Source organism: Notolepis coatsorum (assembly GCF_963971535.1).
Source record: "Notolepis coatsorum genome assembly, chromosome: 12".
Lineage (NCBI taxonomy): Eukaryota > Metazoa > Chordata > Actinopteri > Aulopiformes > Paralepididae > Notolepis > Notolepis coatsorum.
In genome coordinates, this window is record NC_140176.1 from 9,390,379 (window position 1) to 9,405,742 (window position 15,364).

Genomic DNA, 15,364 nt, shown 5'->3' on the forward strand with positions numbered 1-15,364 from the left:
GAGAGAAGATTGTTCTTGGCACCGTGCCACCTCACCATCAACAATAAGTTATCTTCTCAGTGTGCTCCCAGTGGCATGTGACCCTTGTACACCCTCACCAGAGGGGTGTGTGTGTGTGTGTGTGTGTGTGTGTGTGTGTGTGTGTGTGCGCACTGCACACGTGTGTGGACGTGTGTATTTGTATTGTTACACTTGTGAGTTCCGGAACATAAGAAGTGAGGATATTTTGAGGGCGGCTACGTGGCGTAGTGGGCAAGGCGCTCGCCACAAATGCGGAGACGCTGGGATCGCCTGTTCGATCCCAGCGCTCCACATTGCTATCAGCTTGGCTGGTCGTTCATACTAACACAATTGGCAGTGTTAGGGGTGGGAAAGCTGATGGGTGGGGATCGGATGTTGTGGACAGCGACTCCTACAGGTCGGTTGGTGCGCCTGCGCAGCAGAATCAGGAAGCGACGGGGGCGGCGTGTCCCTCCCACGCAGACCCCCGCCGCTGAGAGATCGCGCTGTGCAGGTGAAAAGATGCGACGGCTGCTTCCTCGTGTACCGGAGGGGACACGTGATGTAAGGCTTTGTCCACATTGCAGCCGGCTTGTGGGAGGCATGGCCTAACAGCGTTCGAGACAGGGGAGGGTAGAATTGGAAGATACGAAATTGGGATGGGAGAAAAATAGAAAAATGGGAGAAAAAAAGTAGATAAAAAAAAAAAAACATATGAAGTATATAAGAAAGCTACAGCGTAAATATGCTAAGCAAATGTATGTACAGTATTATATATATACAGTGGTACAAGTATGAATACACTACGATAAGATATTGTGAGAAGGTTGGTTGACTTTTTTTATTACATTGGCCACATAACTCATGTAAAGTCAATGGGGCCACACTACAGTTTGTACAAGCCCTGAAATAAACTCTGAAACCTACGTGCAGTGGCTAACTAGCCAGAGCTATGGGTATTGTGGGTGTTGTGTGTGTGTGTATTGTGTGTGTATTGTGTGTGTGTGTGTGTGTGTGCTTGAGCGCCTGTGTGTGTATATTTAAGTGTAGCCTAATGACACCCTCACTGCACCCAATCGAGAGGTGCACGGCACGCCGGCTCTGATTTGTATTCTCCGTCAAATCAGCCTCCTGACTGGGCAGACCGGGGGGAGTGTGAGTCGAATTATAGTGCAAACTGCTTCCGTACTGTACATCTCATCTACACGTTACTGTTTGAAGCTGGGCATCTGAGGCCATACAGTCCAGAACGCCTCCCACAGACCGGTCATGCGTCTCTGATTGACAACTTATGAATAGAATAGAATAGAAATACTTCATTCATCCCGAGGGAAATTTGGCACTATACAAATCGCTCACAGTAAACACGGTAAACATTTAGGTAGACAAAAACAAAAGTCACGAATAACAATAACAATAAGCCTAAGAATAAAATACGACCGGGGGTATACATTTCCTATATTATGTATATACGTTCTAATATAAAATATACAGTAAAAATATACAGAAATATACAGTAAGTGTACAGTAAAAGTACAATGTCGGTTTAAAAGTAAAAGTCCAGTGATGCGTTGTAGAGTCTGATGGCTGTCGGGTTATGGATCTGAATTTAACCTTTAACCTGTTACTCAGAACCATCTGGGAAGTTGTCCTTTAAAACTGTTTGGAATAGGGCCGGCACTTTAAAATAAACATTTGTCAGAGTACATTTTGCCCCGTAGCCGCCAGCCCAGTATTTTCTCAAAGGACACAGATGGGTCCAAACCACGTGACTTGGAGCCTGACAAGATGGATTCTCACGTGATCTCACAAGGCCAGCTGTGCAAGGTTAATCTGAATGATCCTGATATTTAACTGCATCCATCTGGTAGTTCGACGCAGATTAGGTAAATGCTAAGAATTATTCACAAATACTATTTGACCAAGATCGGTAAGATCTTATAAAATACACACATGTGCATGCGCGCACACACGCACGCACACACACACACACACACACACACACGCATGCAAGCAGGTCATTTCAGGGTCTGGTGCCTCTGGTTACTGTGCCAAATTAGAGATAAAGAGAAAGGGTGCACACACACACACACACACACACACACACACACACACACACACACACACACAACAACGACCACCACTCTCAGAGTGGCTGGTGTTGATGAAAGCCACTGTTAGCAGACAATAGGCCGGCCCCCCTGCATGCCCCCCCCCCCCCCTCCTGCATCCCCCCCCCCCCATTATACCAGTCTGCTGCCAGGGTCTCAGGTAGCAGCAACCTGCCATCTCAATTACATCTCTACTCACACAACTTTAACCATTTCACTACCACACACTGCCATTACCAAACCCCTTTCACTGTGACGATACACCCGGTTAACCGTCTGTAGTGTGCTAGTGAAAGGGTTAACCTTCTGTAGTGTGGTAGTGAAAGGGTTAATGGATTGGGAACGGACGTCATTTCCTATTAACTTCCTCCAGTACACCAGATGGCTTGATTGGAATATTGATAATTAGGGCTGTCCATGATTAAAAATCAAGTGTTTCTCAGCGTGGTGTTGGAGGAAGTAGTGCTTAAAGACTGGAAGCACTGGTAGATCACTATATCCCGCAGGGACACAGCTGATCCTAATGAGACTATTATTGCTGTTTGGCTCACCCTACCTGTTTAGTTGGCAGCAGCATCATCATCATCATCATCATCATCATCATGACCTCTGCTCCAATCTAAATGCTTCAGGCTAATTTGCATCTGAGACCTGTGTCCGGATAGAGTTACCTCAAAGGAGGACTGGCGGCATATTTTAAGACCTCACCGGGTGACATTCAGTTTCCTCAGTATCTGGCCACTCTATCACCAATTGATATAACTCAATAGTGATTCTATAACCACAGTCCGCTATACCCAGTTCATGAATTGTGGCGACAGTGGCTCGGGAGGTAGAGCAGTCGAGTCGTCTGGCAATCCGGGGGTTCCCGGTTCGATTCCCGCTCCTCCCGGGCGGCGTGTCGATGTGTCCTTGAGCAAGACACTTAACCCCTAATTGCTCCCGATGAGCAGGTTGACACCTTGCATGGTCGCCCTCTGCCGTCGGTGTGTGAACGTGTGAGTGAATGGGTCAAATGTGAGGAACAAATTGTAAAGCGCTTTGGATAAAAGCGCTATATAAAAAAGCTGCCATTTACCATGAATTGAGATTTGCTGTTCTTGGCTGTTCATGGTGGTGGTTCACAGTGGTGTCTGTCTATTGTTGGTTGAATGGTTGGATTATTTTTTCACTTGTTGCCACAGTTCAGTTATCAGATGTTTCCATGAGTGTAGTTGGTCAGTTATCAGATGTTTCCATGAGTCTAGTAGGTCAGTTATCAGATGTTTCCATGAGTCTAGTAGGTCAGTTATCGGATGTTTCCATGAGTCTAGTAGGTCAGTTATCAGATGTTTCCATGAGTCTAGTAGGTCAGTTATCAGATGTTTCCATGAGTCTAGTAGGTCAGTTATCAGATGTTTCCATGAGTCTAGTAGGTCAGTTATCAGATGTTTCCATGAGTGTAGTAGGTCAGTTATCAGATGTTTCCATGAGTGTAGTAGGTCAGTTATCAGATGTTTCCATGAGTGTAGTAGGTCAGTTATCAGATGTTTCCATGAGTGTAGTTGGTCAGTTATCAGATGTTTCCATGAGTGTAGTAGTTCAGTTATCAGATGTTTCCATGAGTGTAGTAGGTCAGTTATCAGATGTTTCCATGAGTCTAGTAGGTCAGTTATCAGATGTTTCCATGAGTCTAGTAGTTCAGTTATCAGATGTTTCCATGAGTCTAGTAGGTTAGTTATCAGATGTTTCCATGAGTCTAGTAGGTCAGTTATCAGATGTTTCCATGAGTCTAGTAGGTCAGTTATCAGATGTTTCCATGAGTGTAGTAGGTCAGTTATCAGATGTTTCCATGAGTCTAGTAGGTCAGTTATCAGATGTTTCCATGAGTCTAGTAGGTCAGTTATCAGATGTTTCCATGAGTGTAGTAGGTCAGTTATCAGATGTTTCCATGAGTCTAGTAGTTCAGTTATCAGATGTTTCCATGAGTGTAGTAGGTCAGTTATCAGATGTTTCCATGAGTGTAGTAGTTCAGTTATCAGATGTTTCCATGAGTGTAGTAGGTCAGTTATCAGATGTTTCCATGAGTGTAGTAGGTCAGTTATCAGATGTTTCCATGAGTGTAGTAGGTCAGTTATCAGATGTTTCCATGAGTGTAGTAGTTCAGTTATCAGATGTTTCCATAAGTGTAGTAGTTCAGTTATCAGATGTTTCCATGAGTGTAGTAGGTCAGTTATCAGATGTTTCCATGAGTCTAGTAGGTCAGTTATCAGATGTTTCCATGAGTCTAGTAGGTCAGTTATCAGATGTTTCCATGAGTCTAGTAGGTCAGTTATCAGATGTTTCCATGAGTCTAGTAGGTCAGTTATCGGATGTTTCCATGAGTCTAGTAGGTCAGTTATCAGATGTTTCCATGGGTGTAGTAGTTCAGTTATCAGATGTTTCCATGAGTGTAGTAGGTCAGTTATCAGATGTTTCCATGAGTCTAGTAGTTCAGTTATCAGATGTTTCCATGAGTGTAGTATGTCAGTTATCAGATGTTTCCATGAGTGTAGTAGGTCAGTTATCAGATGTTTCCATGAGTGTAGTTGGTCAGTTATCAGATGTTTCCATGAGTCTAGTAGGTCAGTTATCAGATGTTTCCATGAGTGTAGTAGGTCAGTTATCAGATGTTTCCATGAGTCTAGTAGGTCAGTTATTAGATGTTTCCATGAGTGTAGTAGGTCAGTTATCAGATGTTTCCATGACAGGGTGTAGTAGGTTAACCGTCTGTAGTGTGGTAGTGAAAGGGTTAACCTTCTGTATTGTGGTTGTGAAAGGGTTAGCCCTTTGTCGTGTGGCAGTGAAAGGGTTAACCTTCTGTATTGCCGCAGTGAAAGGGTTAACCCTTTGTCGTGTGGCAGTGAAAGGGTTAACCTTCTGTCGTGTGGCAGTGAAAGGGTTAAATCAGCTCCATGCATTATGGATGCGCTGGTTGTGGAGCCTGTTCTAATAGTCTAGTATTACAGCCAGGAGGATTACGGGTCATTGTATAGAGACTTTAATTGACCTCTTTCATGTTTCTCAAATGCAACATTTATCTCTCTGATCATTCCTCCATTTTTAGAAAGATAGGCTTAATTACACTTATGCCTAGAGTTTGTACTGAACTTGGTAGATCTGCTCTTGGCTTTTCTGCCTCTACCTCATGGAATACCCTGCAGGAAACTGAAACTAGACACTCTATTGTCTACGGGTCGGTTTAGAACCTCGGTGACCAATCAGGGTCACCACAATATATAATTGTAAAAACGTATTACCTCTGTTTCTTTAATTATTCTTAATATTTTGTGCCCTTAATTGTTCAGATTGTCTGATGTTTCTGTATTTATGAACGCACTATGACACTTGTGAATGTAACATCTCGACGACACTGTAAATTAGTTTAACTACTCAGTGTATTTATCGAGTAAATAAAGATTGAATGAAAGTCTATACTGTTCAGTTAAACTGGTGGTCTAAGTCTATATACTGTTCAATAGACCTAATGTTCTAAGTCTATACTGTTCAGTTAAACTAATGTTCTAAGTCTATACTGTTCAGTTAAACTGATGGTCTAAGTCTATACTGTTCAGTTAAACTGATGGTCTAAGTCTATACTGTTCAGTAAAACTAATGTTCTAAGCCTATACTGTTCAGTTAAACTGATGGTCTAAGTCTATACTGTTCAGTAAAACTAATGTTCTAAGTCTATACTGTTCAGTAAAACTGTAAGTTTAGAACTGTGAATGGGTATTGGTGACAAAGTGATATTGGTGCATACAGTATATATTTATAATAAGTGTCTTTGGAGCATTGCATCCCCACACTACTCTAACCCATCCATCCATCCACCCATCCACCCATCCATCCATTCACCCACCCATCCATCCACCCACCCACCCACCCATCCACCCACCCACAAACCTACACACCCATCCACCCACCCACCCACCCACCCACCCATCCATTCACCCACCCATCCATCCACCCACCCACCCATCCATTCACCCACCCATCCATCCATCCACCCACCCACCCACCCATCCATCCATTCACCCATCCATCCATCCATCCATCCATCCACCCACCCACCCACCCACCCACTCATCCATCCATGCACCCACCAACCCATCCATCCATCCATCCATCCACCCATCCATCCACCCACTCATCCATCCATCCATCCACCCACCCACCCACCCACCCATCTATCCATCCACCCACCCACCCACCCACCCAACCCACCCACCCACCCACCCACCCACCCACCCACCCACCCACCCACCCACCCATCCATTCACCCACCCATCCATTCATCCACCCACCCACCCACCCATCCATACACCCACCCACCCATCCACCCACCCACCCACCAACCAACCCACCCATCCATCCATCCACCCACCCACCCACCCACCCACCCACCCACCCACCCACCCATCCATCCATCCATCCACCCACCCACCCACCCACCCATCCATCCATCCATCCATCCACCCACCCACCCACCCACCCACCCACCCACCCACCCACCCATCCATCCATCCACCCATAACCCACCCACCCACCCACCCACCCACCCACCCATCCATCCATCCACCCATCCACCCACCCACCCATCCACCCACCCATCCATCCACTCATCCCTCCATCCTCTTCTCCTCCAGGCGGAGGGGTGTCGGGGTCAGTGTGGGCCTCCGCTCCCTGGCCTCTGTCCCCTCGCTGCCCCCCGCGGTGGCTGAGTTTGTGAGGGGGGCGGTGGAGGAGTGCAAGCCCGCCGGGGTGCATGTGGTGACGGGCACGCCGGAGGAGAGTGCCAACATCCTGGCAGGTCTCGAGAAGGAGGGCATGGTGAAGAGACTACTGAAATATGACAACTGGTGAGTAGCCCTCTTCTTTTACCCCCATTTACCAGGGTAGGTTAACACTAGCGATGGGCGTGAGAAAAAACGATCTTAAATTATTAAGAATGTTTATGATTTTTCTTTTTAATTGTTATTATTATTATTATTTTAATTTTTTACATATTTGTTTCACATGTATGTGTAAGATTATAACTGTTTGTTGGTTTCCTTAAACATATACGTGAATGAACAAAATTAAGTAAAAAAAGAATAATAAGAAGAAAAAAAAGAAAAAAAAAATATATATATATTCCCCCCCCCCCTTTTCGAGTAATACACGATCACTCGAGTATAGCATGCGATCAATCGATCTGGATTCTTCTTAAAAATGCCCATCCCTAGTTAACACCCTGCTTCACACTCGCACAGTTACATACATTCACACCTAGGAGCTGCCCAGTAAGACCAGTCTGACACTGTTGACCACTAGGAGCTGCCCAGTACAACCAGTCTGACACTGTTGACCACTAGGAGCTGACCAGTACAACCAGTCTGACACTGTTGACCACTAGGAGCTGCCCAGTACAACCAGTCTGACACTGTTGACCACTAGGAGCTGCCCAGTACACCCAGTCTGACACTGTTGACCACTAGGAGCTGCCCAGTACAACCAGTCTGACACTGTTGACCACTAGGAGCTGCCCAGTACACCCAGTCTGACACTGTTGACCACTAGGAGCTGCCCAGTACAACCAGTCTGACAATGTTGACCACTAGGAGCTGCCCAGTACACCCACAGTCTGACACTGTTGACCACTAGGAGCTGCCCAGTACAACCAGTCTGACACTGTTGACCACTAGGAGCTGCCCAGTACACCCACAGTCTGACACTGTTGACCACTAGGAGCTGCCCAGTACAACCACAGTCTGACACTGTTGACCTCTAGGAGCTGCCCAGTAAGACCAGTCTGACAATGTTGACCACTAGGAGCTGCCCAGTAAGACCAGTCTGACAATGTTGACCTCTAGGAGCTGCCCAGTAAGACCAGTCTGACAATGTTGACCTCTAGGAGCTGCCCAGTAAGACCAGTCTGACAATGTTGACCTCTAGGAGCTGCCCAGTAAGACCAGTCTGACTATGTTGACCTCTAGGAGCTGCCCAGTACAACCACAGTCGGACACTGTTGACCACTAGGAGCTGCCCAGTACAACTACCGTCTGACACTGTTGACCACTAGCTGCCCAGTACAACCACAGTCTGACACTGTTGACCACTAGGAGCTGCCCAGTACAACTACAGTCTGACACTGTTGACCACTAGGAGCTGCCCAGTACAACCACAGTCGGACACTGTTGACCACTAGGAGCTGCCCAGTACAACCACAGTCGGACACTGTTGACCACTAGCTGCCCGCAGTCTGTATACTTGTATGCCGTGACAAATAAAACTCTTGACTTGACACTGTTGACCACTAGGATCTGCCCAGTACAACCACAGTATGACACTGTTGACCACTAGCTGCCCAGTACAACCACAGTCTGACACTGTTGACCACTAGCTGCCCAGTACAACCACAGTCTGACACTGTTGACCACTAGGAGCTGCCCACTACAACCACAGTCTGACACTGTTGACCACTAGGATCCGCCCAGTACAACCACAGTCTGACACTGTTGACCACTAGGAGCTGCCCACTACAACCACAGTCTGACACTGTTGACCACTAGGATCCGCCCAGTACAACCACAGTCTGACACTGTTGACCACTAGGAGCTGCCCAGTACAACCAGTCTGACAATGTTGACCACTAGGAGCTGCCCAGTACACCCACAGTCTGACACTGTTGACCACTAGGAGCTGCCCAGTACACCCACAGTCTGACACTGTTGACCTCTAGGAGCTGCCCAGTAAGACCAGTCTGACCATGTTGACCACTAGGAGCTGCCCAGTACACCCACAGTCTGACACTGTTGACCACTAGGAGCTGCCCAGTACAACCACAGTCTGACACTGTTGACCACTAGGAGCTGCCCAGTACAACCAGTCTGACAATGTTGACCACTAGGAGCTGCCCAGTAAGACCAGTCTGACAATGTTGACCACTAGGAGCTGCCCAGTAAGACCAGTCTGACCATGTTGACCACTAGGAGCTGCCCAGTAAGACCAGTCTGACAATGTTGACCTCTAGGAGCTGCCCAGTAAGACCAGTCTGACAATGTTGACCTCTAGGAGCTGCCCAGTAAGACCAGTCTGACTATGTTGACCTCTAGGAGCTGCCCAGTACAACCACAGTCGGACACTGTTGACCACTAGGAGCTGCCCAGTACAACTACCGTCTGACACTGTTGACCACTAGCTGCCCAGTACAACCACAGTCTGACACTGTTGACCACTAGGAGCTGCCCAGTACAACCACAGTCTGACACTGTTGACCACTAGGAGCTGCCCAGTACAACCACAGTCGGACACTGTTGACCACTAGCTGCCCGCAGTCTGCCCGCAGTCTGTATACTTGTATGCCGTGACAAATAAAACTCTTGACTTGACACTGTTGACCACTAGGATCTGCCCAGTACAACCACAGTCTGACACTGTTGACCACTAGGATCTGCCCAGTACAACCACAGTCTGACACTGTTGACCACTAGGATCTGCCCAGTACAACCACAGTCTGACACTGTTGACCACTAGCTGCCCAGTACAACCACAGTCTGACACTGTTGACCACTAGCTGCCCAGTACACCCACAGTCTGACACTGTTGACCACTAGGAGCTGCCCAGTACAACCACAGTCTGACACTGTTGACCACTAGGAGCTGCCCAGTACACCCACAGTCTGACACTGTTGACCACTAGGAGCTGCCCAGTACAACCACAGTCTGACACTGTTGACCACTAGGAGCTGCCCAGTACACCCACAGTCTGACACTGTTGACCACTAGGAGCTGCCCAGTACACCCACAGTCTGACACTGTTGACCACTAGGAGCTGCCCAGTACAACCACAGTCGGACACTGTTGACCACTAGGAGCTGCCCAGTACAACCACAGTCGGACACTGTTGACCACTAGCTGCCCAGTACAACCACAATCTGACCATGTTGACCACTAGCTGCCCAGTACAACCACAGTCTGACACTGTTGACCACTAGCTGCCCAGTACAACCACAGTCTGACACTGTTGGCCACTAGGAGCTGCCCAGTACAACCACAGTCTGACACTGTTGACCACTAGGATCCGCCCAGTACAACCACAGTCTGACACTGTTGACCACTAGGATCCGCCCAGTACAACCACAGTCTGACACTGTTGACCACTAGGAGCTGCCCAGTACAACCACAGTCTGACACTGTTGACCACTAGGATCCGCCCAGTACAACCACAGTCTGACACTGTTGACCACTAGGAGCTGCCCAGTACAACCACAGTCTGACACTGTTGACCACTATCACATATGCTTTTAATTAGTACATAAAAGGACATAGGAAGAACCGAAAATACGTTGCAAGTATATTCACAGAAAAGTACATATGGGTAGGAAATATACTTTTAACATATATTAAGAATATGCTTTCAATTTGGAAAATATACTTAATGTTTTACTTGCGGACTCACAGCAAATGGAGCAGTCAAAGTACAACATGTGAACGTGTCCATGTCCTGCTTTGTGAAACGTACCTGCACCTAATCACACCATTTTACCACCACGCTAAGACACAAAGATCAGCATACCTCCTCGTCACGTTCGTCAGAGCATGGCCTTGGGGATATTATTCATAACATGTCAGGTACACAGATACAGCTAGATAACAAGGTACATATACATCCCTCCTCCTGCCATAAAGGGAGATAAGAGGACTGAAGGTGTATTATTTATGAACTTTCATCACCGCCCACACTTGATTCTACATTATATTTAGGTGTCGACGTGGCTTTATAGTTTGTGTTTAGTGAGACAGGTCTGCCAGTCTAACTGTAGTAGAACTGATGGCTCCAGCTTGTACACACTAGGGCTGACCCCTATTAGTCGATTAGTCGACTAATCGGTCGAAAGGAGCCAACCTCTTAGTCGAATATACAAAAAAAAAAGTATAATATATATATATATATATTTTTTAAATCATTCTTTCCAAAAGAAAACAGGCCTAGAAGCGTGGCTAACGCTAATGGCACGCATACCAGAGGCTAACTGCCTAAGAAAACAGGCACAGAGGCACTGAAAGAGGATTTCACCCGTCTAATGAACACACTAGACTAGACAAATATCAAGATGTATCCATCAGTGGACCAATTGCATGCTTTTGCAGAGGACAAGAAGCCTTCAGTCGACTCCTTCAGACATTAAGCACCCCCCACAGCCCAAATGGAATGATACAAAAAACAAAACAAAAAATAAAATAAAAATAAAATAAAAGAATATTATATATATATATATTTGTTTTTTAGTCGACCAATAGTCGACTAACGGCAAATTTTGGCCAATCATAGTCGGCCATCCAAATCCTTAGTCGGGGACAGCCCTAGTACACACACATGTCTAATTACCTGTTCCATTTGGTAGCCAACTAACTAGCCACTGTAGACGTTCCCGTCATGCATCTGTCCTACATTAGCGACGCAGGCTTTTCCTTCTCACATGTTGTAATGCAGACCCACTCCTATCCGAGCTCCGGGAGGGTCATCAAGGAGAAGCCGCCTATTCTCAGTCCTTGCCCCACAATGGTGGAACGAACTGCCCACCACAGTTAGGAGGACAGCCGAAACCCGTCCAATCTTTCGCCGTCGACTAAAGACGCACTTCTTCAACCATTATCTGAAATGAAAACAAAATAATAATAAAAATATCTAACCCTAACTAACCTTATTTGTCATGCACATTGTTACTCAGCTGATAGAGTTGTGCCCTTCCTGGTGGCGCCTATTCTTATCCTTAACGGATTTATGCTTCCGCGTTCGCGTTTTGCGCTCTGATTGGCCACTGACGTTTCTGATCGCGCCAATCGTGTGACGGCAAGTTCTTGCGCCGGTTAAGCTTAGGCACTCTTTCGAAGTTGGTGAAGGTTAGAGTTTGTCTTAGAGCAGGTCGATAGAACGCCAGCCCTGATTCCAAACTCTAACCTTAACCAACTTCGAAAGAGTCGCCTATAAGCTTAACCAGTGATAAACTAGGCGTTAGGTAGTTTGCTGCTGTTCGAGGCGGAAATGGGCATGTCACACGATTGGGGCGCACATGTCACATGACCAGAAACATCAGTGGCCAATCAGATCGCACCAGAAACGTCAGTGGCCAATCAGATTCGCAGAACGCGAACGCGGAAGCATAAATCCGTTAGGATAAGAATAGACGCTTCCTGGTGACTCGTCGTACAGAACTTGTAAGTCGCTTTGGATAAAAGCGTCAGCTAAATGACTAAATGTAAATGTAGGTATTATTGTAAAACACATATCTGTCTGTTTGTCTGTCCGTCAGTCTAGTAGTTTGTTTGTCTATTACGTGATTAATTTGTTCCTGCCTCCCTCCCTTTGTATTGCCGTGATGATCGTCACATTTTGTTTCCCCCGTCGGTATAGCTGGCTGGCACGTACGGACCCTAAGGACGTGGCTCGGGTGGAGAGTAAGACGGTGATCGTGACCCAGCAGCAGAGGGACACCATCCCCGTGCCCGGCGGGGGCGCTAAGAGCCAGCTGGGCAGCTGGATGAGTGAGGCGGACTGGCAGAGAGCCCGAGAGGAGCGCTTCCCCGGCTGCATGGCAGGTTGGTACTAGAAGGCTGCTTCCACCGGTCGCCGCGACGGAATTAAATAGCCGGCGTGACTTATTTATGACTTGCCTGTATTATGATTTTTTACGACTTACTGTATTATGTCATACATTTTCAATAAAAAAAATATATGTATGTATATCTATTTTTTATTTTCCATCTGCCATAATACACACATAATTGGCTAGTTGTGTGGGGTAGCACAGGCCAAAATGTGTTATTATTTATTCAGACTCTCAAGGAGATGACTTGGAGCAGGAGTGAATTACAGTAATTCACTTGGACTATGTTAAAGGAACACGCCAACATTTAGGGAAATTTGCTTAATTAGCTTTAATTATATACTGTCTTAAAGGGCTCCAATCGAAGGTCCAAAGATACATACGGGTAGTTGTTTCAAGACTGTACCAAGAGACGCGATGAGCTAAACTGTCTGTTCCCCTTATCCTTGATGCTCCACAGACCATGTATATGACCCCCTTCAGCATTACTGGAGAAACGTTCTTTATCTGTATGTAGGGATGTAACCATATTAGGGCTGACCCCTATTAGTCGATTAGTTGACTAATCGGTCGAAAGGAGCCGTAGTCGACTGGCCAACCTCTTAGTGGAATATAAAAATAAAAATTTAAAAAGATATTTATAATATATATATATATATTTTTTTTATATCATTCTTTCCAAAAGAAAAGAGGCCTAGAAGCGTGGCTAACGCTAATGTCCTCTCCTCTCTGAACATGTTGTCCTCTCCTCTCTGAACATGTTGTCCTCTCCTCTCTGAACATGTTGTCCTCTCCTCTCTGAACATGTTGTCCTCTCCTCTCTGAACATGTTGTCCTCTCCTCTCTGAACATGTTGTCCTCTCCTCTCTGAACATGTTGTCCTCTCCTCTCTGAACATGTTGTCCTCTCCTCTCTGAACATGTTGTCCTCTCCTCTCTGAACATGTTGTCCTCTCCTCTCTGAACATGTTGTCCTCTCCTCTCTGAACATGTTGTCCTCTCCCCTCTGAACATGTTGTCCTCTCCTCTCTGAACATGTTGTCCTCTCCTCTCTGAACATGTTGTCCTCTCCTCTCTGAACATGTTGTCCTCTCCTCTCTGAACATGTTGTCCTCTCCTCTCTGAACATGTTGTCCTCTCCTCTCTGAACGTGTTGTCCTCTCCTCTCTGAACGTGTTGTCCTCTCCTCTCTGAACATGTTGTCCTCTCCTCTCTGAACATGTTGTCCTCTCCTCTCTGAACATGTTGTCCTCTCCTCTCTGAACATGTTGTCCTCTCCTCTCTGAACATGTTGTCCTCTCCTCTCTGGACATGTTGTCCTCTCCTCTCTGAACATGTTGTCCTCTCCTCTCTGAACATGTTGTCCTCTCCTCTCTGAACATGTTGTCCTCTCCTCTCTGAACATGTTGTCCTCTCCTCTCTGAACATGTTGTCCTCTCCTCTCTGAACATGTTGTCCTCTCCTCTCTGAACATGTTGTCCTCTCCTCTCTGAACACGTTGTCCTCTCCTCTCTGAACATGTTGTCTTCTCCTCTCTGAACGTCCTGTCCTCCCCCGCAGGTCGGACCATGTACGTGATTCCCTTCAGTATGGGGCCTGTCGGCTCCGCGCTGTCCAAGTATGGTGTCCAGGTACTGACTGCATTACACTCAACACTTAAAGTACCGCTCCATAATTATTTTCCACCATATACAGTAACTTTCTTCTAACTTTCTTAACCCATTGTATATCAAGATATAGGCTTGCTTTACAATTACAAACCCTTATAGAGTGACAAGATACAGCAAATACAATTAAAAACACATATTTGCATGTTGTCTGGTGTTAGTCCTTGTATCAAGAGCTCAGTCAGTCAACTAGAGAATGACAGCATGTTGTCTAGTGTTAGTCCTTGTATCTAGAGCTCAGTCAGTCAGCTAGAGAATGACAACATGTTGTCTAGTGTTAGTTCTTGTATCAAGAGCTCAGTCAGTCAGCTAGAGAATGACAGCATGTTGTCTAGTGTTAGTCCTTGTATCAAGAGCTCAGTCAGTCAACTAGAGAATGACAGCATGTTGTTTAGTGTTAGTTCTTGTATCAAGAGCTCAGTCAGTCAGCTAGAGAATGACAGCATGTTGTTTAGTGTTAGTCCTTGTATCTAGAGCTCAGTCAGTCAGCTAGAGAATGACAACATGTTGTTTAGTGTTAGTCCTTGTATCTAGAGCTCAGTCAGTCAGCTAGAGAATGACAACATGTTGTTTAGTGTTAGTCCTTGTATCTAGAGCTCAGTCAGTCAGCTAGAGAATAACAGCATGTTGTCTAGTGTTAGTCCTTGTATCTAGAGCTCAGTCAGTCAGCTAGAGAATGACAGCATGTTGTCTAGTGTTAGTCCTTGTATCTAGAGCTCAGTCAGTCAGCTAGAGAATGACAGCATGTTGTCTAGTGTTAGTCCTTGTATCAAGAGCTCAGTCAGTCAGCTAGAGAATGACAACATGTTGTCTAGTGTTAGTCCTTGTATCTAGAGCTCAGTCAGTCAGCTAGAGAATGACAGCATGTTGTCTAGTGTTAGTCCTTGTATCTAGAGCTCAGTCAGTCAGCTAGAGAATGACAGCATGTTGTCTAGTGTTAGTCCTTGTATCTAGAGCTCAGTCAACTAGAGAATGAC

General features: G+C 46.1%; 1 protein-coding gene across 1 annotated transcript in view; it reads left to right on the forward strand.

Annotated features, from left to right (window-relative positions):
* Positions 1-15,364, forward strand: part of pck2 (phosphoenolpyruvate carboxykinase 2 (mitochondrial)) — a 39,230-nt gene that overhangs the window by 11,446 nt on the left and 12,420 nt on the right. Inside the window, exons 2-4 of the mRNA XM_084326120.1 lie at positions 6,779-6,991; positions 12,529-12,713; positions 14,281-14,351. Of these exons, the coding sequence (XP_084182246.1) occupies positions 6,779-6,991; positions 12,529-12,713; positions 14,281-14,351 (469 nt within the window). The remainder of the gene's footprint in view (positions 1-6,778; positions 6,992-12,528; positions 12,714-14,280; positions 14,352-15,364) is intronic.